Raw genomic sequence first — 24,513 nt, 5'->3', positions numbered from 1 at the left:
CAGTCAAAAATAACTTTTTCAGCCCTCTGAGTAGTCCATGTGCACAAAAGGACTACCCAGAGGGCTGAAAAAAGTGATTTCTGACAGGTCCTCACACTTTTGACCGGTCTTCGCACTTATGACTGGTCATCATTTATGCCCATTGTAGTATTCTTAACAACCGTGTCACTCATTTCACGACTGCTTCTCTTCATCATGGTGACAAGATAGGGCAAAAACGTAAAATGTGAGGACAGTCATAAGTTCGAGGACTGGTCAAAAGTGCGAGGACCAGTCACAAAAAATTTTTTCAGCCCTCCGAGTAGTCCATATGCATAAAAGGATACAGCAATAGAGAGGGATGAAGGAAGGGAAGGGAAATTAGAGTAGGAGTGAGGGTAAGAGAGGGAGGAAGAGAGGAGGAGAAGGAGAAAGGAAGAGGAAGTAGGGAGGAGAAGAAGAGGGGGGGGAAGAGAAAGTAAGAATGAAAGAAAAGAGAGAGGTGGTAGGTTTGAGGAGAAAGATTGCTGTACAATAAAAAAGATGAAAGGGAAGAAAGCCAACCCCAAACAAATATAAAGATATTAAGATAAAGAATGAATTGTTAAACTTTAAAGAATAAAAGAGAACAAATATGAATAAATAGCAATAATTAGAAACACATACAAACATACAATGTATTTTCTTTGAACAGAGTATTTGGCCGGTTCACAAATTTAACCAGTGTTTAGTCATTTCAATTAAATTTACAATTTCTATATTTTCTTTTTGCCATATTTATTCCTCATCTATTTTTTAAAAAAACCAATATTACCCTTCATCCTCATCTCTAATCTTAATCAAATTCAATTTTTCCCTTCTATTCTATATTATACCCCTTCCCATTGTCATCTATTTTTATATCCATCCTCACATTGGTTAATTATGTAATTATGTAATACAGTTGTTTAATACAAATTCAACATTTTAATATAAATCAATTAGTTATATAACTATCTTTTTTGTATATTAATCAATATGAACATGAATATTCCAATTATTTCCATGCAATCCAATTTCTTACAAATCAATTAATTATATTTACCAATAATAATAAACCAAATAATTTCCCCCATATATTCCTCCAAACCACAACTTAACCATTTCTGCTTTCAACACAATATACAGTTAATAGTATCTCAATTATTACAATTCCCTAGTTAAATAGAGCTTTTTTTCTTTTGTGTTTTAAAATCTTGAACCTCCTCTTTTGCCCTAAATTTCCCATTGTTTGCAGTTTTGCACCTACCTTTTTTGGTGAGGAAAAAGAAAAAGAAAAAGAAATATCTCTCTGCCTCATTTTGTCACGTTGCAGCAAAGACCCTGCTTTACTTTCAGTTTCGCTTTTTCATCATAGCTAGGGGAAAAAAATCTGCTCCAGGAATTTACCTCTTTGCAGCTAGCTAGCAACAGAGCCCTCTGCAAAACAGCTGAGAGCAAATCAGCTGAGAGTCGGGACGCTGATCAAATCAATTTATGGTAATTAACCTATGCTTAAGCTGAAAGGGGCTGTTTTTTTCTATTTTTGCAGGCACCGGTCTACTCATTTGTTTTCTTTTAACACTGATCAGCTGTAGGGCGGCCCTTTGAAGCCCCGCGGCAAGAATTTAAACAGTTTTTTTTCCCTCTAGCCATCAGCTGGGACTCAGGAGGCAGCAATAGATTGGGAGTGGGCGGGGTAAGCGACCGGCGACCAGCGATCCAACAGAGGCAGAGGGTGAGGGTGAGTGAAGGCGTGGGGGGGCGCGCGAGAGAGGGCTTTGGCGACCCCTGTGAAATGGCCGTTCGACCCCCAAAGGGGTCGTGACCCCCAGGTTGAGAACCGCTGCCCTAGGGGTCATCAACTACAGTTCAGGCTTGAGCAATTTAGCCCCCAGCAGGATCTCTATGGAGCAGTCGGTTGGCCGTTGGGTAGGAGCGTGTCTGATCCCTTCTCACTGAAAACATCCCATAGGTCCCAATATTCTCTGGGGATCCGATGATCGTCTTGGGGGCGTTCCTTCATTGCCTCTCCTGCTTCCCTTCTTAGCATTGCCTGCAGTAGCTTAGGGCCAGGTTTCTCACAGTTCTCTTCCCGTCCCCCTTTGTGTCCAGCTCACCGGATCTTTAACACCCCACTCCTCCAGTTCACATAGGGGTTCCACTTCAATAGCCAAGCCAGTCCTAGTACAAGGGGTCTCTCCATATCACGGGCCACAATAAAATTCAAAGTCTCTGTGTGTGCCCCCATCATATCTATTGGTTCAGTAACAAACGTCGCTGGGATTCCCCCTGCCACCGAGCTGTCCAGTTGGCAGGAAACCACAGATACTTTAAACTGCTTGAGTTTCATGCCCAGTTTCTCAACCAGGGCAGGGTTGACCAGACATCTGGTGCAACCTGAGTCCAGGAGGGCTACTAGGGTCCACTTGCAACCCGAGAATTGAACCAACAGCTCTATGGGGATGGTCACTGGATTGACCAGGCAACTTACCAAGTGTTCATCATCATAGTGTTGCTCTCCACCGAGCTATCCACAGGGCCGTGCCGGAGTTCTCTTGCCATTTTTGGGGAATGGGGTGAACTCTACGACCTCCATTCCCTTCAGGGCAGTCTTGTGGGTTCTCTGTGGCGGCTTTGGCATTTTTTTGTCAGATCCTGGAGGTGCCTTCTGGGTCAGGCACGTGGCTTGGTAGTCGGCAGCTCAGTGCCCCTCTTTCCTGTACTTGAAGCAGCCGGTGGATCGTTGGCGTGTTCTCTGGTCGTGTGGCAGTGGCTTTGGAACCTCTTTCTTTTCAGGGAGGGATCTTCGCCACCCGCAGCTTGGGCAATATTTGGACCGAGCCAGGTCAATTTCCACTTCTTCCGCCAGAATGTACCAGCCATGAAGTGTGTGTGTGTGGGGTGCCCCTGGAGATGCAGGTGTTGTAGACTTCGTCACTCAGCCCGTACCAGAAACACCCAGTCAGGATGTCCTGCAGCCAGTCGATCAGTCAGCAGGCCAGGTCGTGAAACTCCTGGGTGTATTTGGCCACTCCTCACCGGCCTTGGCTGATGGTTTTTATGCGGTCCCTAGCTTTGCGGTCAGCTAGGGGGGTCTTCAAAACACTTCCAAGGTGCTACCATGAAACGATTGAAGTTTCTTAGCTGTGGGGCATCATCGTTGTGGAGGATGACCATCCACTCTGCCGCGGTACCCTCCAATTCCATAGTCACGTACCGCACCTTGCCCCCTTTGGGGGCTATCTCCAGGCCATACTCTTGCATGTAGGTCCAAATGTGTGCCAGGAAGAATCCCAACTGCTTGGGGTCTCCATTAAATTTCACACCAAGGGCTGATGTCTTGCAACCTCTCCACCTTGCCGGTGCTGCTCCCACGGGCGGTGCAGGTTGGGCTACAGGGCTGGGTGCCAGGCAGCTGCTGCTATGGCTCTCGGCGTCTGCCATGGCTCCCGCAGGTGAAAGTTACCCTCATGGATTTTTCTTCCCCCTCTTCCTGCTTCCCGACCCTGAGGGACCATCAGGTCCTTCATGGGTCACCTCAGCTTTCAGCCATTCAGAGAGATCTAGCCCTCCAGAGGGGAATTGAAGATGCTTCCCTCCCCCCCCCCCAGCTTCGATCTCCTGATCGCTCTCTTGAACCGACTTCGTTTGCATGGTCCCCATGGTAGAGGCAACTTCCTCTCTGGGTTGACCACAATTGCAGTTCTAGTCTAATGTCAGACCTGCCCCAGTCCGATCCCTTAGAGAAGAAAGACCCTCAACTCCATTTGGTTGAAGTGATAGGTTCTTTTACTGAAAGATGCTGGCTGCAGTAAGGTCAGGCTAGAACTAAATTTCCCATGCTAAAAAGATACAGAAGGTTTCCCCTCATCCCAGCCCTCCTCCCATGACCAGTTCATCTTCAGCCAATGAAGATTCGCCTAGGTGTTTTGAGAACGCTGAGATGTTTGGGATAATCCACATTCCTTCTCAGGGTGCATGGCCTTGAATGCTGGAACAAACTGGTTCTGAGTTTCTCCTTCATCAAGCTGTCATTTCCCCCTCCCTATTTCCCATCACATACTGACACAGGTATATTGCCCATTTCTTCATCCCTCCATGCCCCCTCCCCCCTAGCTTTTGATGGCAGGATGCCAACGAGGCACTAAGCCAAAGATGGCAGACTGGACAACATCCAATTATTTTAATATATTATTGTTTTATCATAAAAAGTAAAATACAAAACAGAAAAACAAACAAAACAAAACAAAACAAAAGCATACATTCAACACTAACAACAACAAAAACCAAATAGTGTACAAAAAAAGGTGATCAAATATATTTAACATTTAACATGTAGGATCCACCCTGGCCGGGCGCTGAAAAAAAAGAAAAAGCAGTAAATTCTCCTCCCCTTTTACAAATATATATATATATAAAAGAAGAAAAAACAGTCAACAGGTTAAGCTAAACATTACACTAATCTTCAAATCCCTCTGTTAACCATCTGTTATTATATTTAGTGTGTAGAAAGTCCACAAATGGTTTCCAGTCCTCTCATAAAGCTGTCTAGTCCATTATCTCTAATCAAAGCAGTTAATTTCACCATCTCTGCTAATACAGTCAATTTCAAAATCTATTCTTCAACAGTCGGCATCCCTTTTTCTTTCCAGTGTTTGGCAAATACAATCCTCACAGCCGTCACCATGTGAAGGAATAGCACCTCAAATTGTTTTTCAATTGGCTTGTCCATCATACCTAAAAGAAAAGCTTCAGGTTTCATTAATATTTGTATTTTAAATATGTTCTGCATTGTCATTGTTATGTTTGTCCAGTATGTTTTCACATATTTGCAAGACCACCACATATGATAAAATGAACCTGGATTTTGACTACATTTCCAGCACTTATTAGAAGTCCCTTTATACATTTTCATTTGTCTATCTGGGGTCAAATACCAATAATACATCATTTTATTAAAATTGTCTTTCAAGCTATAGTTTAATGTAAATTTTAGTCCATTCGTCCATACGTTTATCTAGCATTATGCTTTACCCAAATTTTTTTGCCCATTTTTCCATACAATCTTTAACGTATTCATCTTCCAGATTCATCTTGAGTAACATTTTGTATACTTTAGCAACCAAGTGGTCATCTCCAGAACATAAATTAACATCCAGTTCAGATTTAGTTCCTGTGAAAGCAAAACTTTTTTTTCTCAAGTTTAAATCTTTCAAAAATTCTATGATTAAACCAATCACAAGCAAATCCTTCACTTACTAATTGTTGTCTTAAATCTTAAATCCCTCTTTTTCAAATATCAAAGTCTTGATATGTCATCATTTACATACCGATATCATCTCTGTTCTATGTAGTGCTTCATGAGGTGTTAGCCAAAGTGGCACTTTATCAGCGTGCAATCGATTGCCAAATAGCATGAATCTTAAAATCAGGGTTAACTTTTAGTTTGTCATACCACAGCTACGCATGCCACCCAAATCTCAAATCAAAACCTTCGAAGTCTTAACAGCCTTGAATTTTTTAAAGTTATGCAATTTTATAACCACACCAGACAACAAGCATCGTAATATAATCTAAAATCTGGCAAACCCAGACCTCTTCTATCTTTAGAATCTTGTAGCAGCTTATATTTAATTCTTGGTTAATTATTTCTCCAAATAAATTTAGATATATGTTTCTGCCACTGTTTGAAAGTGGACTCTCTATTCAATATTGGTATAGTCTGAAATAGAAATAACATTCTAGGTAGTACATTCATTTTAATTACTGAAATTGTTCCCATTAATGACAAATCTAATTTTTGCCATCTATTTAAATCCATTTTTATCTTCTTCCATATTTTACCGTGATTATTTTTGTAAAGCTTAGAATTTTCCTCAGTAAGAGTCACCCCCAAATACTGTACCTTTTTCACAACTTTAAAACCAGTTTTAAATTCCAATTTCTTCTGATCTTCCACATTTATGTTCTTAGTATTGTGGTCTTTGATTGATTTATTTTTAAATCCGCCCTTTCTCCAAACATTTTTATCTTCCTTATAACATATTCAGTGTTGTCTAGTGGGTCTTGCACAATCAATACCAAATCGTCGTCAAATGCACGTAATTTGTAATTATGCGCTTTAATTTGTAGTCCTTTTGTTCTGTTATTTTTTTTCTTTTTGTTCGTTGTTTTTTTTTCCTTTTTTTTTTTATTGCAAAAGTTTTACAATTACATTTTCACCCCTTTTTCCCCCCCCCACCACCCTCCCCAAACTTCCCAACCTCCCTAACCCTCCCTAACCCTCCCCACCCCCCAGACCTCCCTATATTATACTCATATCTGGTAAAAAAAATAAAAAAAACCCTTAATATAAAACTTGTGTAAAAACTTGAACCCCTCCCTCCCCTTTATAATTTTTCTTTTTACCCTCATTACATTAAAATATTTCTAATACATTATTTTCAAATAAAAGCTATTTGATACTTTCTAGTTTGATATTTGTTCTGAACATATTCTATCCACCTTTTCCATTCCCATTCATAAGTCTCTTGTGAACAATCTTTTAAGTATGCTGAAATCTTCGCCATCTCTGCAAAACTGGCCATCTTCAAAGTCCATTCCTCAATAGTGGGCAAAACTTCATTTTTCCAATATTTACCTATCAACAATCTTGCTGCTGTTATCATATACAATATCAGTTTTGTTTCACCCAATGTAAAACCCTTAACTATGCCCAATAAAAACAATTGTGGAGAGAATTGAATTTTTTTCTTCAAAACATTCTGCATGACCCACCAAATTTTTATCCAAAAAGCCTTAACTTTCCTACAGGTCCACCAAACATGATAATACGTAGCATCCAAACATTCACATCTCCAACATTTTGGCTGAACATTAGGGTACATACATGACAACTTTTTGGGATCTAAATGCCATCTATAAAACATTTTATAAAAATTTTCCCTCAAATTCTGCGACTGTGTAAATTTAACATTCTGAACCCAAATTTTTTCCCATGTTTCCAACATCACTGGTTCTTCAAAATTTTGTGCCCACTTAATCATACAATCTTTAACTAATTCAGTTTCTGAATCCCTTTCTAACAAAACATTATAAAGCCTTTTGATATGCATTGGACCTTTCTCTTTTATATGTCTAACCAATTCTTCCTCGTGCAACATAATACCAGTTTTTTGGTCCTCCTTCCATCTCAATTGTAATTGATTATATTGTAACCAAGTTAAATTAATCCCTTCGTCCAACAGTGTCTGCAATGTCTTCAGCTGCCATCTGCCCGCATCTGTAAAAAGAACCTCTTTATATAAAAACCCCCCGAGTGACATTATATTTGTATTCCACAAAATATGACCAAGATCCAGCCATAGCGGTATTTTATAATCCCATTTGGATCGGTGCTTCTTCCAAACTCTCATCAAAGAGTCTCTAAGTATGTGGCTTTTAAATACTTTATCAACTTTGTCATCATAAAATAAGTAGGCATGCCATCCAAATTCAAGATCAAAACTTTCTGCATTCAATATTCCAGCCTTTTTCCTTCCAAACCAATCACTTGTTAAAGTTAAAGCTGCTGCATCATAATATAACTGTAGGTTTGGAAGTTTAAGACCTCCTCTTTCTGGAACATCTTGCATAATTTTCAATTTCACTCTCGGCTTTTTCTCGTTCCAGACGAACTTATTCACTCCAGTTTGCCAAACTTTCAATTGTTTATCACTTTTAAGCACCGGAATCATTTGAAACAAAAAAAGAAATCTTGGCAAAATGTTCATCTTAACTGCTGCTATTCTTCCAAGTAGAGACAGCTGCAGTTTTTTCCAAGTCTCCATGTCTTTCTGCACCTCTCGCCACAACACCTCATAATTATTTTGAAACAATTTCATGTTTGATTCTGCAACCTGAACTCCTAGATATTTTACCTTTGGTACAATCTCAAAACCTGCCCTCCTTTCAAGCTCATGTTTACGATCTTGTGTCATGTTTTTAGCTATCATTTTAGTCTTTTTTGGATTCAATCTAAAACCTGAAACTTTACCATAGTCCTGTATAATGTCCTTCATCAGGATTATTGATTCCATTGGCTGTGATAGGGTAACAACCAGATCATCTGCAAATGCCTTTATTCTGTAATCCTCTTGCCTAATCATTATACCTTTCAAGATATTAGAGTCCCGTATTGTATTTAGCAAGACTTCTAGTGTTAAGATGAATAGAAGTGGGGACAACGGACATCCCTGTCTCGTTCCTTTTTCAATTTTGAACTCTGTTGTCAAACTTCCATTAATAATGATCTGTGCCTTTTGCTCTTGGTAAATTGCTGAAATCGCCTGTATAAATTGATCCCCAAAGTCCATCTTTTTTAAAGTCTTTAGTAGAAAATTCCAATCCACTTTATCAAAGACCTTCTCTGCATCCAAAAAGACCAGCACTGCAGGAATCTGTTTATTCTTCTCAAGATATTCCAATAAATCTATTACTTGCCTTACATTATCCTTCATGTATCTGCCCTCGATAAATCCCGCTTGATCATCATGAATCACCTTTTGGATTACTGGCATCAACCTGTTGGCTAATACTTTCGCATAAATTTTATAGTCTGTATTCAAAAGAGATATTGGTCTGTAATTCTCTGGTTTTTTAGGACCAACTTGTTCTTTTGGTATCAAAGATATATAAGCTGTTGTCCATGATGGGGGTATTTTACCCCCTTGTTGAATATTGCAAAATAAATCTCTAAGTTGTTCCACCATTTCAGCTTGCAAAGTTTTGTAATACACTGCGGTCAAACCATCCGTGCCAGGAGCTTTGGCTGTTTTTAACTGTTTAATTGCTACTATTATCTCCTCCTCTGTTATAGGATAATTCATTCTTTCCTTTTGTTGATCAGTAATTTTTGTAACTCTTTTATCGTTTAAATATTTTTCTATAAGTCCATTCTGCACCTCCTCTTTGGCGTATAGTTTGGTATAATAGTCCACAAAAGCTTCTTTAATTAATTTTTGTTGAAAAATTTCTTTCCCTCCAATATCAATACTATCAATAGTCCGTATACTCTGTTTTTTCCTCAATGTGTAAGCCAACCATCTGCCCGGTTTATTAGCGTTACAAAATGTATTGTGCTTCGCATATTGTATGTTTGTTGCAACTTGTTCCGCCATAAGCATTTGAAATTGATCTTTCAAAAGTTTTATAGCACCGCATATTCTTTCATCTGTTGGATTTTTAATAAGTAACTGTTCTTTATTCTTTATTTCTATTTCCAATTCAGATCTTTTCTTTTGTCGAATCAGTCTATGTTTAGAGTTCATGTAGATAAGCACCCCTCTCATATAAGCTTTACTTGCATCCCACACAATTTCTATTGGGGTACCTTTATTCAAATTTATTTCAAAAAATTCTTTCAAGTGCTTTTTAAGTTCTGTTGTGTTTTTTTCATATCTGAACAAGTTCTCATTTAATCTCCAAGAACGTCTCTCAATCTTGTCCATCTCAATTTCTATCCATACTGGGCTATGGTCAGTCAAAGTTCTTGGAAAAATCTTTGTTCTTTTTGTCTTGACAAGTAAATCATCTGACAACAAAATGAAATCAATCCTAGAGAAGGATCTATGTCTATCTGAAAAAAAAGTATAGTCCAGTTCTTTTGGGTTATGTATTCTCCAAATATCTTTTAGTTCCAAATCTTCTTTCATATCAAAAAAGGTCTGAGGTAACCTAATCCTAGATTTCGCTGAACTCCTTTTGTCTAATTTAGAGTCTATTACTCCATTCCAGTCTCCCATGATTAAAATAGATCTATAGTCCCATTGTAGTATTTTAGTATGTAACATTTTATAAAAATAATCCTGTTGTTGGTTGGGAGCATAAATTCCTATCAAAAGAATTTGGCCATATGTTGTAAGTAATTCAATTGCTACAAACCTACCATCTTCATCTGTTTCTATAACTTTAGCCGTAAATTTCTTATTTACATAGATAACCACACCATTCTTTTTTTGCAACGTTGAAGATATAAAATGTGTTCCTAGTTTGGAGTTTATCAAGTATTTTTGATCTTGAACTGTAATATGCGTTTCTTGTAAACAAATTATATCATTATTAAATTGTTTCAAATATGTAAATAATTTCTTCCTTTTCTGTGCTGAATTCAACCCATTCACATTCCAAGATAAACACTTAAGCATCATCTTCATCTTTCTGGAGCAAAGAGCAGAATAATCGAATGTCATCCGAAAGCTTCGATCTTGCTCCCCCCATGGCTCCAGTCTCTTGTGCAGTACTCTTAACTGCCTTCTTGTCTTGTCTTTCCTGTTGTTGTTGTTGCTTTTGTTTAAGTAACTTAGATTGAGCTCGAGTTATACGTTGATCCTTAACTTCGATCATCTGAACCGGGTCCAAGATTGGAGAAGATTCCAGCAAAGGCTCATCCAGAAAACCTCCTTCTGCGCCTTGCATTTCCTCTAGTTCCTGCTTAGACTGTTCTTGCAATTCTCGTTGAGGTTGCTTCTCATCACTCTCCTTAATCTCCAAAACTGTAGATGTACGTGGGGATGGTGTTCTTTCCTTAAGAATAGTAGTGTAAAAGTGCTCTGCCTTCTCCACGGTGTTCAAACGATATCTTTCTCCCTTGTATCTGAAAATTATACCAACTGGGGCGTCCCACCGAAATGGTATCTGTAGATTTTGTAATTCTTTAACAAGAAAGCCAAATTCTTTTCTGGTTTTCAGCATTTTAGGAGGTAATTCTTTATAAATTCCAATTCGTGAGCCCCCCACTTGCACAGAGGTGTAAAAGGATTTTTGCAGGATGTCATTTCTTATTTCTCTATCTGTAAAATATATGACCACATCTCTAGGCAATTGTCTTTGTCTGGCCACCCAAGAATTGACTCTGTAAATTTTATCTATTTTGTGAAAAACCACATCAGGATTAACTTGTAGAATCTTGGCCAGGGCCTCAGAGCAAACCTGTCTCAAATCCTGTCTTTCCTCTTCTCGAATCCCTCGAAGCCGTATGGCAAACTCCATTGCCCTGAATTGTACCATCACAATCTCATTTTCAACTCTTTGCATTTTATTGTCAACATCAGCAATTTTATAATCATTGTCTTTCATCTTAACATTAACTTCTGATTTAAATTCTTCAACTTTAGAATCAACTTTCATAATAAATTCTGCCAGGCCAGACGCCACTTCTGATATTTTTTTGGTCACCTTGTTTTGATTCTGTTTCACCATATCTTTAACTTCATTAATTTCCTGCATAAATTCCTGATGTGACTTTTGAAGTTTATCATCTATCTCCTGTTGAGATTTTTGAAATTTATCATCCAAAATTTTAGAAATAAATTCTTTTAAATCTCCCACATCAAAATCTTTTTTCTGAGTCTGTGTCTGTTGTGCAGGGGGAGGCTGTGCTTTATGTGTGGGAGATCCACCTCCTGTTGCCTTCACTTCCTGCTTCTTTGAGGCCATCCTGCCACATAGGCTAGTTTTACTAAAAAAGGAAGTTCTTCTTCCTCTCCCACCTCCACAAAGATTTCTGAAAAAGTCCCCCAGATTTAATCAAATAAGAACTAAAGTAAAGCAAAGTCCAGTATTGAAAAAGGAGAAATTTCTCTCTTATTTCTCTTGTTACAAGCGAAGCAACTTCGTAACAGTTTAGAAACTTTGTGACAAAGCAAGATGAGTTCAGCAATCCACACTCGCCAGCTCGTTAACTCTGAAGCTAAGCGCCATGTTTTTACAGTTCACTTTCACTCATCCGCATTTTTTCACTCAGATTAAAAAGCCAAGAAAACTCTAATACTTGCGATTCCGAGTTTCAGGGTTCAAGTAAAAATATGCTGCTCATCACTTCTTTTAGTGTTTTATATAATTCAGCTGGTAACCCATCCGGTCCTGGTGCTTTTCCATTTTTTTGTCCTTTTATCACTTCTGTTAATTCCATCGTTGTTATTCTTTCTTCTAACATTCCCTTATATTGTTCTGGTATTTTAGGTAAATTTGATTTTTCCAAATATTTTATTATCTCTTCCTCTGAAATCTTTTCTTGGGAATAGAGTTTTTCATAGTATTTTTGAATTACTATCTTCTTTTCTTCATTTCTATAGTGTAATTTCCTCTCTTCATCTTGTAAATATTTTATTATTTTCTTCTCCTTCTGTTTTTTTAATATATATGCTAACCACCTTCCTGGTTTGTTTGCATTTTCAAAAAAAATCTGTTTAGATGCTCTTAATTTATTTGCTAATGATTCCTGTTCATTTAAATTTATTTCATGTTTTTTCAGTTCCATCAGCTTCTTAATTTTTTTATTTTGGATATCTTTTTGGAATTCTTTCTCTAAATTCTTATACTCTTCCAATCTTATCTGCTTTTGCCTTTTCTTTTTATTCTTTTTTCCCAAATATGTTATTGCCAAACCTCTAATATAAGCTTTCATCGTATCCCATACGTTCTGAAGTGATGTATCTTCTTTCTTATTTATTTTAAAGAAAAATTCTAGTTCTTTTTCCATAAACTGCTGAAAGTCCTTTTCATTTAATATTGTTGCATTCAAAGTCCATCTTGTCTTTCTCTTTTGTCCTTTCCATATTATTGTCATTGGATTATGATCCGCCCAAATATTTGAACCAATATTTACTTCTTGTATATTATCTATAAGATCTGTTGACATCCATATCATATCTATCCTTGACCACAATAAATGTCTATTTGAATAGAAGGTATATTGGTTTTCTTTCAAGTGTTTTTGTCTCCAAATAACTTGAATACTCAACTCTTCTATCATTGTAAAAAAAGATTTCGGCAATATTCTTCTGGATTTTTTGTTTGTCTTCATTGTTTTATAGTCCAGATCCACATTTGTTACAGCATTAAAATCACCCATTATACATACATATTCATTGTCCAATTCTAAAAATTTTCTGTGTAATCTCCAATAAAATTCTTCTTGTTTTTCATTTGGTGCATATATTGCTATCAAAGTATTTGTTTAAAGTTCATTTTTATTTCCACCATCAGAATTCTGCCCTCTTCATCCTCAAAAAGTAATTTAGGTTCTAATTTTTCTTTGATATACAACACCACTCCTCTTTTGCTTTGTTGTATCAATGATGTAAATAGAACTCCTAACTCTGGATATTGTAATAATTTTAAATGTTGTTTTCTAATATGTACTTCTTGTAGACATATAATGTCCATCTTCAAGCTGTTTAATTTAGATAAAGTTCTGTTTCTTTTTATCACCGCATTCAGTCCATTTACATTTAAAGTTATTGCTTTAATTTCTTCTTCCATGTTTTACTTGTTACTAGTTTTTGACTTCATCACCCTTGTCTCTCTTTGTTCCATTGGATCTTTAGATCTCGCTCCTTCTCTTAGGACTCTTTCTTCCTTTGCTTTTTCATCTTTGTCTTTCTCTTCATCTTTTTGCTTTGTCTCTCCTATCGCTCCCAAATCATCTTCTAGTGGTCCACAAAATTGTTGATAAAATAGTTTTGCTTTTTCAATGGAGTCAAGTCTATGTCTTTGTTCTTGCCATGTCACCAAAATTCCTTCCGGTATTAACCATCTAAAACTCACTCCTTTGAGTATTAGGAACTTTGTTAGAAACTGATATTCACTCCTCAGTTCTCTAACTCTTCTAGGTATTTGTCTTAATACCACAATTTCTTTATTTTTGTGTTTCAGTGCTGTATTTCTTGCTACTTGTAATATCTCTGTTTTAACTGCCTTCTTCGTAAATCTTACATGTACTTCTCTCGGTAGTTTGTTCCTCATTGCATATCTTGTGTATACTCTGAAGGCTTCATCAATCTCGTTTAAGATTTTTTCCTTGGATTGTTCCAAAATTTCTGATAATATCTCAGCAATCATCTCAGGTAAATTTTCTCCTTTTTCTTCCTCTATATTTTGAAATCTTAAGTATAACTCAGAACGTTCCATCTCCAACAGGATAATTGTCTTTTCTTGCAATTTGTCAGTTGATACCAATTTTTCTTTTAATTCCTCAACTTTCTTTTCTGTCATTTCCGCTTTTTCTTCTACTTTCTGGATTCTCTCTTCATTTTTCCCAATCATGGCTTTCATTTCTTTTATTTCCTGTTTTAGGTCATCATGAAGCGATTGTATAAAATTTCTTAATTCCATCATCTCTGAAGTTTTCTGTGTTTCTGTCGATGAGGGACTTGCTGTTGAGTGTAGATGTGATGTAAATTTCTTCATATTTATAATCCAAGTGCCTAATCCTCAGGATAGGGGAGGCTTCTGTGGGGCAAGCCTGAGGGAGAGAAGGGGATAGGATAGGAGAGGCCTCTGTGCAGCAAGCCTGAGGGAGAGAAGGGGATAGGATAGGGGAGGCTTCTGTGGGTCAAGGCTGAGGGAGAGAAGGGGATAGGATAGGGGAGGCTTCTGTGGGGCAAGGCTGAGGGAGAGAAGGGGATAGGATAGGATAGACTTCTGTGGGGGAAGGGTTTTTTTTTAAAAAAAGTTTTTCAGTTTTATTTCTTATACACATAACATGTAAATTAAAATGCCTTATTTTAATGCTTTCTTTAAGGAAAACATGTATATGTATGATTAATTATGTATAAGAAAGTGTACATTTTATGTGGGGCAAGGTTGAGGGAGAGAAGGGAAGAGGAGAGGCCAATCGTAACTACTCATTAATTTTCCAGCTGTAAGTGTCGATTTATCAAGCCCGATCACATAGTTTTGTAGTGGAGCAGGGGTATTCAGCTAGTAAATAATAAAGAGGATAAAAGACACTCCTGTCTTGTTCCGTCCTTGATTTCACATGGTTTTGTAAAATCCCCATTCACCATGATCCGAGTTTTCTGGAGTATATAGATGGACTTCAGACCGTGTATAAAGCCCAATCCAAAGTCCCATCTTTTCCACTGCTTTAAACATAAAAGGCCCAGTTCAAGTTGACAACATCCAATTGAAGTTTCTGAGCAGTTTTTGGAAATTTGTCCAGTAAGAATCATCATTTATTAAACTTGTGTGTCGCCTGATTGTCAATGAACCTGGGCAGCTCACAATAATCAAAGAAATGATAATAAAATCAATAAAAGAGAAAAGATGGCAAGCATGATGAAGCAAGTGGTCTTACTCTCCCTCGCCAAAGGCCTGGGTGAAGAACCAGCAAATCTTTTATTTACCGGACTTCAGTTTAGCAGTCTCTTGATGGAAATCTCTTTACCATTTTACATGTGCATAAAACCCCATTCATATTTATGCATGCATAAACTGTATATAATAAAAAAATATACATATAATAATAATAATAATAATAATAATAATAATAATAATAATAATAATAATAATAATAATAATTTTATTTCTATACCGCCCTTCTCCCGAAGGACTCAGGGCGGTGTACAGCCAATTTAAAAACACAAGACACAACAATAATTAAAAATTAAAATAATTAAATAGATTTGGCCGATTTAAAACCCCAAAAATTAAAATACCTCAATTTAAGATTATTATATTGACAGCCCTGCCTGGCGGAACAACAGGGTCTTCAGTGCGCAGCGGAACACCCGGAGGTCGGAGATCTTACGTATTTCCGGGGGCAGTTCATTCCACAGGGTTGGGGCTCCCACAGAGAAGGCCCTCCCCCTGGGTGTCGCCAGCCGACATAACTTGGCTGATGGCACCCTGAGGAGACCCTCTCTGTGGGAACGGACTGGTCGGTGGGAGGCTATTGGTGGCAGAAGACGGTCTCGAAGGTACCCGGGTCCTGTGCCATGGAGCGCTTTATATAATGCATTATGTACTAACTTCAATAAATAGAATGTTGTTTGTCAGACAGGGTTTATTTGTGCCTGTTAAGGAGCTGGGTCTCTTCTGTAATATGTTTTTACCAGCTGAATACCCATGCTCCGCTACGAAACTATGTGATCAGGCTTGATAAATCGACACTTACAGCTTGAAAATTAATCAGTAGTTGCGATCGGCCTCTCCTCTCCTTCTCTCCCTCAGCCTTGCCCCACAGAAGCCTCCCCTATCCTATCCCCTTCTCTCTCTCAGCCTTTTCCCACAGAAGCCTCCCCTATCCCATCCCCTGATTGCTGCTGTGAAAATAAAACTGAAAGTGAAACTCCTCTCCTCTGCTTGTGTTTTGCATTTGGAACAGATTTCTTTTCAGGTGGGGAGGGGGAGTAGAACTCCTTAGCATTAGAGGACTGTTTGGAAAGTGAAACAGTATTTGCTGTGTGAGCAAGAAGGAGACAGGAAGGAGCCTGGCCGTGGCTTAGCTCAAGTGTTGTGTATTAAAGCTGCTTGCTGCTGTGAAAGTAAAACTGAAAGTGAAACTCCTCTCCTCTGCTTGTGTTTTGCATTTGGAACAGATTTCTTTTCAGGTGGGGAGGGGGAGTAGAACTCCTTAGCATCAGAGGGTGTTAATCATAATATAGGAAATACTAATGCTCTGATGGTCATTTCGAAAAATCCTTTCTTAGTGAGCACCTAGAATCCAAGAGGAACATACGTGGCAAATTTCAAGTTTGTAGGCTTTATGGTTCTGGAGATTTCGTGATTACGGCGTGAGTGGTTTTCACTTTTATATATATAGATTAGACATTTTAGATAACCGTAACCCATAATATATTTAATCGATGCTGAATAATGGAATACATTATACTATCTTAAAAGCTTGAACATCACTTGTAAGCTCTAGTTGTAAGGAGCCACGGTGGCACAGTGGTTAAAGTGCAGTACTGCAGGCTACATCAGCTGCCTGTCGGCTGCCTGAAATTTGGCAGTTCAAATCTCACAATTCAGCATTCCATCCTTCCGATGTGGGTAAAATGAGGACCCAAATTGTTGGGGGCAATATGCTGACTCTGTAAACCGCTTAGAGAGGGCTGTAAAGCACTGTAAAGCGGTATATAAGTCTAAGTGCTATTGCTAAGCAAAGCATAAATATCAAGAACCATAGTTAATACAGTATAAATCAAAATGAAATTTGTGAACAACAGTAAACTCAGTCCATACTACTAAAAGACTTCTGATTTAGAGGTGCTATAACGTTGTAATATAGACTTTATGCAGTCCTGCTGGTCATTGACTGTATTTTATTATTAAAAAAGGATGCAGAAAGGAATCCAAATTTTGGTTGTACAAATCCATGTATTGATTTATAATTGAAGAATGGGCTCCAGTTTGAACTAAATTCATTGTCAGATTTGATATACACAATTATTTTAGTCATTGAGGGATACACCTACAATTAATTAAACTTTTGACTGTTGAAGCATCTATTCCTAGTGTCTCCTTCTTTTCCTTACTCAGTGTGTCACTGGCTTCAAAGTCTTATTTAGCATATTTGCTCACCTGAGAACCTGGTTACAAATCACACGAAAAACAATCCTGGGTACTTGTAAAAACAGAGTATAGATCCATAAAATGCTGCTTTTCACTGTCAGTTTAGAAGATCTTTGTAGAAGATTAATGCATTAGTAGTTGCTGAAGAGTTCCAGAAAAAATAACAGGGTAATTCTTCTGTCTTTCCTGACATCTCTCATCCACCACACTGAACAGAGCAGAGTATTCTGGAAGCTGAAGACAGATGGGGCAAATGCACCAAGGGAGCTGAGACTGCAATTCCAACAGGCAGTAGTGTGAACTAGCAGGTGTATAAAACCAGAACAAACAGAAGAAATTCCTTAATAGTGCTGTAGTCATACATAGCAAGGCTGAAACTTGTGCCTTCCTGTTTTATAATTTTATAATTTATAATTTTCAATCTCTCCAAATTGGTAAATGTCAGTTTTTCTGAACTTCAGTTCTTATGACTAGAGGATACCAGATTGAGAGACGTTTCTATAGATTCACCTCAGAAAGTAGACATACAATCCATCCTGGTATGTCAGGTGAGAAGCTGGACTTACATAGTAGCTCTCCCTCCAGTATTTTGAGTGGATATTCTGGTTGACATTTTTGCTGTGCCCCTGTGTATGCACCCTATGTCCTTAGACTGTTAATTCGTTTACTGGTCTTACGATGAAGATTCTCAGTCACCCAAGTAGAGTTGTCTGGAAGTTGAGTCATGGCAACTGTTTTTTTGTTTTTGTTTTTTGTTTGAAACATTTTGCTGCTTATCCAAGTAGCTTTGAAAGATAAGCAGTGAAACGTTTCAAATCAAAAAAGAAGTCCAGTTGCCATGACTCAACTTCCAGATTATTGGTTTTATATTGAATATTTTTTAAAATTATTTCTTGAAAGAGAGGAAGAGAGAAATAGTTCTCTAAATGTGTCTGTAAGCAGGGGGTAGAGTTACATGTAGACATTTTCTGTTCTACCTTTTCTAAGGCCATTTTTTCTTGTTTTTCTATTCCCTGGTGCCTTGCCTTATATTTGCAGCAGGTCTTGGTGACATCACACAGCAGTTGAATCAGAGTGAGCTGGCTGTCTTATTGAACTTGTTGCAGAGCCAGACAGACCTAAGTGTTCCACAGATGGCCCAACTACTGAACATCCATTCAAACCTTGAGATGCAGCAACATCTAGAGGCCCTTAACCAGTCAATCAATGCACTTAATGAAGCTACTACCACTCAGCAACTGCTGGATTCTAAGAAAGTGCCTGAAGAGGAAACAGCTGCTGAGGAACCACCCCCACCAGCCGGTCCCTCTGAGGAGCACGCCACTCCAGAAGCGGCAAGCACTCAGGGAGACATGCAAAGCGTCCTGGCAGTTTTGCTGAGTCAGCTAATTAAAACCCAAGAGCCTGCATCAAACACACAGAATAGCAGTGAGAAGAACAGTGATCTATGGGGGCCACAGAAAACCCCCACTTTGCTTCAGGGAGAAACTGCAGGTAAATAATTGTGACACCCCCTTGCTCCCAGGACTTAAGGGGGAAAATTATGTGGGCCTTTCCATGTGGTAAATAAAAAACACTTTGAATATTCTTTATCCATGCCTGGTAGTCATCTCTGAGTGTGTGTGGAATCTGGCGACAGCTTTGGGTTCCTGAAAATACTTGTAAGACCTTGAGCAGGTTGTATACTCTTGTCCCCAGCTCTCCTCATGTGAAAGAATTTTCAGGGTGTAAGTTTGGGAAGTCTTGGCTTGTACCACGTTAACTTGAAAAGTGATTGCTCAGATACTCTTCTCATGTCAATTTTCATGCATGTGGAAGCTAGCGTCGTGCTGAGAAGGCTAGGTCATGGTCCTACTCATTACTGCCCTAGCTTTGTGCTTAGAAACCTTAAGTTTAGTCTTTAGAACATCTATGTTCAGTCATTAGAAGACTATGACTGAAACCTGTAGTTAATGTTATTCAAATTAAATCTTTAAGCCCTTTATGATGGTGAACTTAAAATTGGTGCTGATCTGTGCTGAGGAAAGGATTTCAAAAGAAGCCTTCTCTACTTATGAGAGGACACAGATTCTCCCATTGAGACTGAGACTTGCCCCATCATTTTGCCCTTCTTCTGGACGAAACTACTGTGGTCTAAACTGAAGCAGAAATGCTAGAAGCTTAGTCTGGACTAGGCTACATTTGGTGGAGAGGGTCCATTCTTATTCAGCTATACTGGTTTGGGATATCAGCAGTACTCCAGGTAACTATGGGGACAATCCCTACATTTTACTGGAATGGAAATGAGCAGCATATTACTTGGTCTCTTGTACAGTTGGATCAGTGTACATTTCTTTCTTTGGGGTATTCCATATGGGCTTTGATCATGGGAAGGGCTATTTTATGTTCTACATGGAATTTTCTGTCTATGATATTCTTCATAGTGAAAATATGTTCATTTGTTTAAAGGAGTATATTTAGTCATTTTATTTTCAGAGATAGTATTTGAAAATACTATGGGCAATGACTGCTAACATTTTAGAAGATGGAGGGACTCAGCACCATTTTTTTGGGGTGGAGGGGACACCCTGCCTAGATTTTTGCAACTGATTATGATGATCAGATGTATAATAAACAGTAAAAAAAACAGAGAAATGCTTATCTTGTACATGGGTCCCAGAATTTGGATTACTTTGATGCAGAAATTTGTTTTGCTTTTGTTTACCTCTTTTTAAGCTTTTTTTTAAAAAGCTTTAAAGTATGCACAGCAATGTCATACCTAGTACTGTTACCCTGATTGGCAGTGGCTCTCAAAGATCTCAGAGAATTTTTGAGTCTTGTAATATGAAATCCTTTTTATGTCTGATAATCTGGAAGTTATTCAAAGAATGTGCTCTTCCCTAAGTTTGGCTACTTCCTATATATATGTGTCTGAAATGTTTGATGTTTGTTCACATATACTTATGAGATGGTGTTTAAAAGAAGTAACCATTCCACAGCCTGTCCTCACATTCTCCCACCAGAGAAGAGACCCCCTGAGCCTCCTGGACCACCACTGCTGCCACCACCCAATCTGACTGAAGAAAACAACTCTAGTGCAGCTCAGGAGTTGAACCCGGCTGTGACAGCCGCTCTCCTCCAACTTTTATCCCAGCAAGAGGCAGGGCTGCTGAGCCACCCAAAACAGGAACCCCAAGTTGCAAGGGCCTCCTTGGAATACACCAGATCACAAACTTCATCCAGGACTTTAACCACCGCCAGGCCTGAGAGCTGCAACTTTGATGTTGATGAAGGAAATTTCAACCAGACTGTAACAGAGACATCATCATCACCCATGGGGAAAAGTAGGACCTTCCTGAGTTTCACAAGTCACATCAGAGAGTCAAGCAGTTACCAGAGCGCAGGATCAATTCAGTTCCCTGGTGACCAGGACCTCCGTTTCACCCGAGTCCCCTTAGGGATACATTCTGCTGTTGGGCAGTCCTTCATCAAAATTGAAGGGAGTAATAATACACTGGTACACTCAGAGGCCAAAATTCATAACAAAGAGGCGGGAGTAACAAAGGCTCATTTGAGCAACACAGGTACAAGTCACAGGTGGGGAAACCCAATCCAGTCCACTGCTTATGGGAAAGCTTTTCGTGGGCAGAATAGAGTACCTCCCAGAGGAGGAAGAGGGGTACCTTACTAAAATAACTGAAGAGGTGGCATGGGGAGGGGTTACCATCTTATTCTCTTGACCTTAAGAGCCGTGATGATGAACCTATGGCACGCATGCCCATGTCACCTGGCACGCACGGTGTCGCCCGTTCCTCTTCCAGGTTTCTGACGTGCATGTGCGCGCAACGATCAGCTGGCCTTTTTGCATGCGGCAGTGCCGGAAACTGGAAAAGCTGGTCTTCCATTTTCCTGCATGAGCATGCATGCCTGCCAGCTGATCGTTGCGTGCACATGCACGCCAGAAACCCAGAAAAGTAGCTGGCTGAAACTGGAAGTTCAGTAGCTGAAACTGGAAGTTCATTTTTGGGCGCGCACATGCGCCCTGGGCAGCTCCTCTTCCGGGTTGTGGTCCATACTCGGTGCCGAAAAGGTTCGCCATCACTGCCTTAGAGCAACTAGTTTGATGGGCAGACCATTGACTACTTACCATAGAAATGGTATATTGTTGATAACTTTCCCCCTTTTGCTCACCAGACTGCTGCTGCTTCCTTTCCCCTCAGGGGCTTTAGAGTGAAAATTATTTAGCCTTCTTTTGTGACATCATTCCATTTCCCCAAATCTACTGATTTGGGTTTGATATGGTGAGTTTTGCTACATTGAGATGGGGGAGGAGGAAAAGGAAAGATTCCTTGAAACAAATTGAAAGCATGAATATGCTTGCAAGACTTGAGCCATTACTTCTGACAGCCCACTGAATATCTGGATCAGGTGAATTGGTGTCCGGGTCTATCCATGTTGCAGAATGAGGTCTTAGAATGAGCTGTACTGTTTCAGATAGCTGGTGGAGAAATCCACATGTGGACCAAGAGACAGAAATTTGCCCACCTGCATGTAGAAAATTAATATTGTGGAAAGACATACTAGTCCAGCCCACCCTTGGCTGTATTCATTTTCTTTCTAAAGCCAAGACTGCGCCTTTATGGAAAGAACATTTGAAAAGTGCAGGTCGACACCTTCAGTCACTCAGCCAGCTCATTGTACAGCTCATGTAGATCTAATCTCAGTATTGCAAAGTCCATGCATGTTTTGCTTTTCCCTTGCCCTCTGAATTTCAGGAATTGTGAGATTGTGCCTACATGCCTTTTATACTTAATTAGGAGAACTTTGTTTATGTTAAATAAGTCTTGGGATATTTTCACCATTCTTATTTATAGTTCCTTTACGTGAAAAGGCAGGATGCTACATTCTTCCAAGAGTAAGCTGTTTCCTGGTTTCCTGTGAAAAGCCCTGTGATGTTATGTTCACCTTTCAAACCTTAGCTGAACTAAGGTGCTGTAGTGTCCATGAGTCCACTGACTTATGGATGGAATGAATTTCTTTTTAATTTTCTCTCAACAATGGAAAGTTTCTTTTTGTTAAAGTTCATACAGCCTGAGTGAAGAGCTAAAATAAAATAAAAACCATAAACTTTGTAATTCTTAAATTCTTGGGGTGGAGGGTATTTAATACTAAAGTGAAGGAAACCTGAATAGGTTTATTTTTCTCAATCTTTAAAAAGGTACAGTCATGTGAAAAAATACACCCTTTGAGTTCTGTGGTTTTACATATCAGGACATAGTAAAAATCAACTGGTTCTTAGCAGTTCTTAAAAGTAGGTAAATATAACCTCAGATGAACAACAACACATGACATATTACACCATGTCATCATTTATTTTACGAAAAGAAAGCCAAAATGGAGAAGCCATGTGTGAAAAACTTAAGTACACCTTACGATTCAATAGTTTGTAGAACCACCTTTAGCAGCAATAACTTGAAGTAATTGTTTTCTGTATGACTTCATCAATCTCTCACATCTATGTGAAGGAACTTTGGCCCACTCTTCTTTACAACATTGCTTTAGTTCATTGAGGTTTGTGGGCATTTGTTTATGCACAGTTCTCTTGAGTTTCCGCCACATCATTTCAATCGGGTCGAGGTCTGGACTTTGACTGGGCCATTGCAACACCTTGATTTTGTTTTTCAGCCATTCTGTTGTATATTTGTTGGTGTGCTTAGGATCATTGTCCTGTTGCATGACCCGATGTCAGCCAAGCTTTAGCTGTTGGACAGATGGCCGCACTTTTGACACTAAAATACTTTGGTATACAGAGGTGTTCATGGTTGACTCAATGACTGCAAGGTGCCCAGTTCCTGTGGCTGGCAAAACAAGCCCAAATCATTACCCCTCCACCACCGTGCTTAACGGTTGGTATGAGGTGTTTGTGCTGATATGCTCTGTTTAGTTTTCGCCAAACATGGCACTGTGCATTATGGCCAAACATCTCCACTTTGGTCTCAACTGTCCAAAGGACAGTGTTTCAGAAGTCTTATGATTTGTTCAGATGCAACTTTGCAAACCTAAGTTGTGCTTCCATGTTCTTTTTAGAGAGAAGAGGCTTTCTCCTGGCAACCCTTCCAAACAAACCATACTTGTTCAGTCTTTTTCTAATTGTACTGTCATGAACTTCAACGTGCTGAGGTCTGTAGAGTCCAAGATGTAACTCTTGGATTTTTAGCAATTTCTCTGAGCATTGCAAGGTCTGACCTTGGGGTGAATTTGCTGAGCTGTCCACTCCTGGGAAGATTGGCAACTGTCTTCAATGCTTTCCACTTGTGAATAATCTTCCTCACTGTAGAATCATGGACTTTAAATTGTTTGGAAATGGCCATATAACCCTTCCCAGATTGATGGGCAGCAACAATTGCTCCTTTAAGATCATTGCTGATATCCATACTCTTTGGTATGTGTTACTCTTTGTGTTAACACACACCTCAATGCTGGAGACCAGCAAACTCCTAAAACTTTGGCTTTAATAGAGGTAGTCACACTTGATGATGATCAATTGATCAATGACACTTGATTGGCAGCATCTAGCTGCTACTTAGCCTCTTCATACCTATGGAAGCAGTAAGGGTATAGTTTTCATACATGGCTTCTCCATTTTGGCTTTCTTTGTGTAAAATAAATGATGACATGGTGTAATATGTCATGTGTTGTTGTTCATCTGAGGTTGCATTTACCTACTTTTAGGAACTGCTAAGGACCAGGTGATTTTTATCCTGATACATAAAACCATAGAACTCAGAGGGTGTACTTTCTTTTTCACATGACTGTAAATGCTGCTACCTCTTCTATGATAAAACACTGTTTTCAGTGTTTGAGAAGCCTTCTTGCAGCATTCCTCAATAGTTATTTTTAATTCTTCTGTTTTCATTTTTTGCTTTAGTAGTTTCATACTAATTCATTTTCAATTTCATTTTTTTTGCTGCCTCTCCCATATGTAGATCTTTGTGAAAAGTTTCACTGGAGACTGTATTATGTTCTAAGATTTCATAATTTAGAATTATGGATAATTTCTTAGTAACATATCTCCATCTTGCCCCAATCCCAGTTATTTTAAATTGACAGTTTTCAAAGTGAGAGGCATGCCAGAAATTGAGAGTACAGGGAATTGTGACAGTTGCCATAGATCAGGGGTGTCAAACTCGCAGCGTC

At 38.8% G+C, this 24,513-nt stretch overlaps 1 protein-coding gene across 4 annotated transcripts in view; it reads left to right on the top strand.

Annotated features, from left to right (window-relative positions):
- CDK12 (cyclin dependent kinase 12) overlaps nucleotides 1-21,007 on the top strand; it is a 170,808-nt gene extending 149,801 nt beyond the window's left edge. For 2 of the 4 annotated variants that reach the window (XM_070944431.1, XM_070944428.1), the window contains 2 exons: nucleotides 18,376-18,831; nucleotides 20,316-21,007. In XM_070944431.1, coding sequence (XP_070800532.1) covers nucleotides 18,376-18,831; nucleotides 20,316-21,007 — 1,148 coding nt within the window. The remainder of the gene's footprint in view (nucleotides 1-18,375; nucleotides 18,832-20,315) is intronic. The other 2 variants (XM_070944430.1, XM_070944429.1) reach the window with 2 other exon arrangements.
- The last annotated feature ends 3,506 nt before the right edge of the window (nucleotides 21,008-24,513 follow it).

Source organism: Pituophis catenifer, unplaced genomic scaffold (genome assembly GCF_029215685.1).
Source record: "Pituophis catenifer annectens isolate HBS135680 unplaced genomic scaffold, rPitCat1.0.hap2 SCAF_5, whole genome shotgun sequence".
Taxonomy (NCBI): domain Eukaryota; kingdom Metazoa; phylum Chordata; class Lepidosauria; order Squamata; family Colubridae; genus Pituophis; species Pituophis catenifer.
This window is presented reverse-complemented; position numbering and strand designations above follow the sequence as displayed.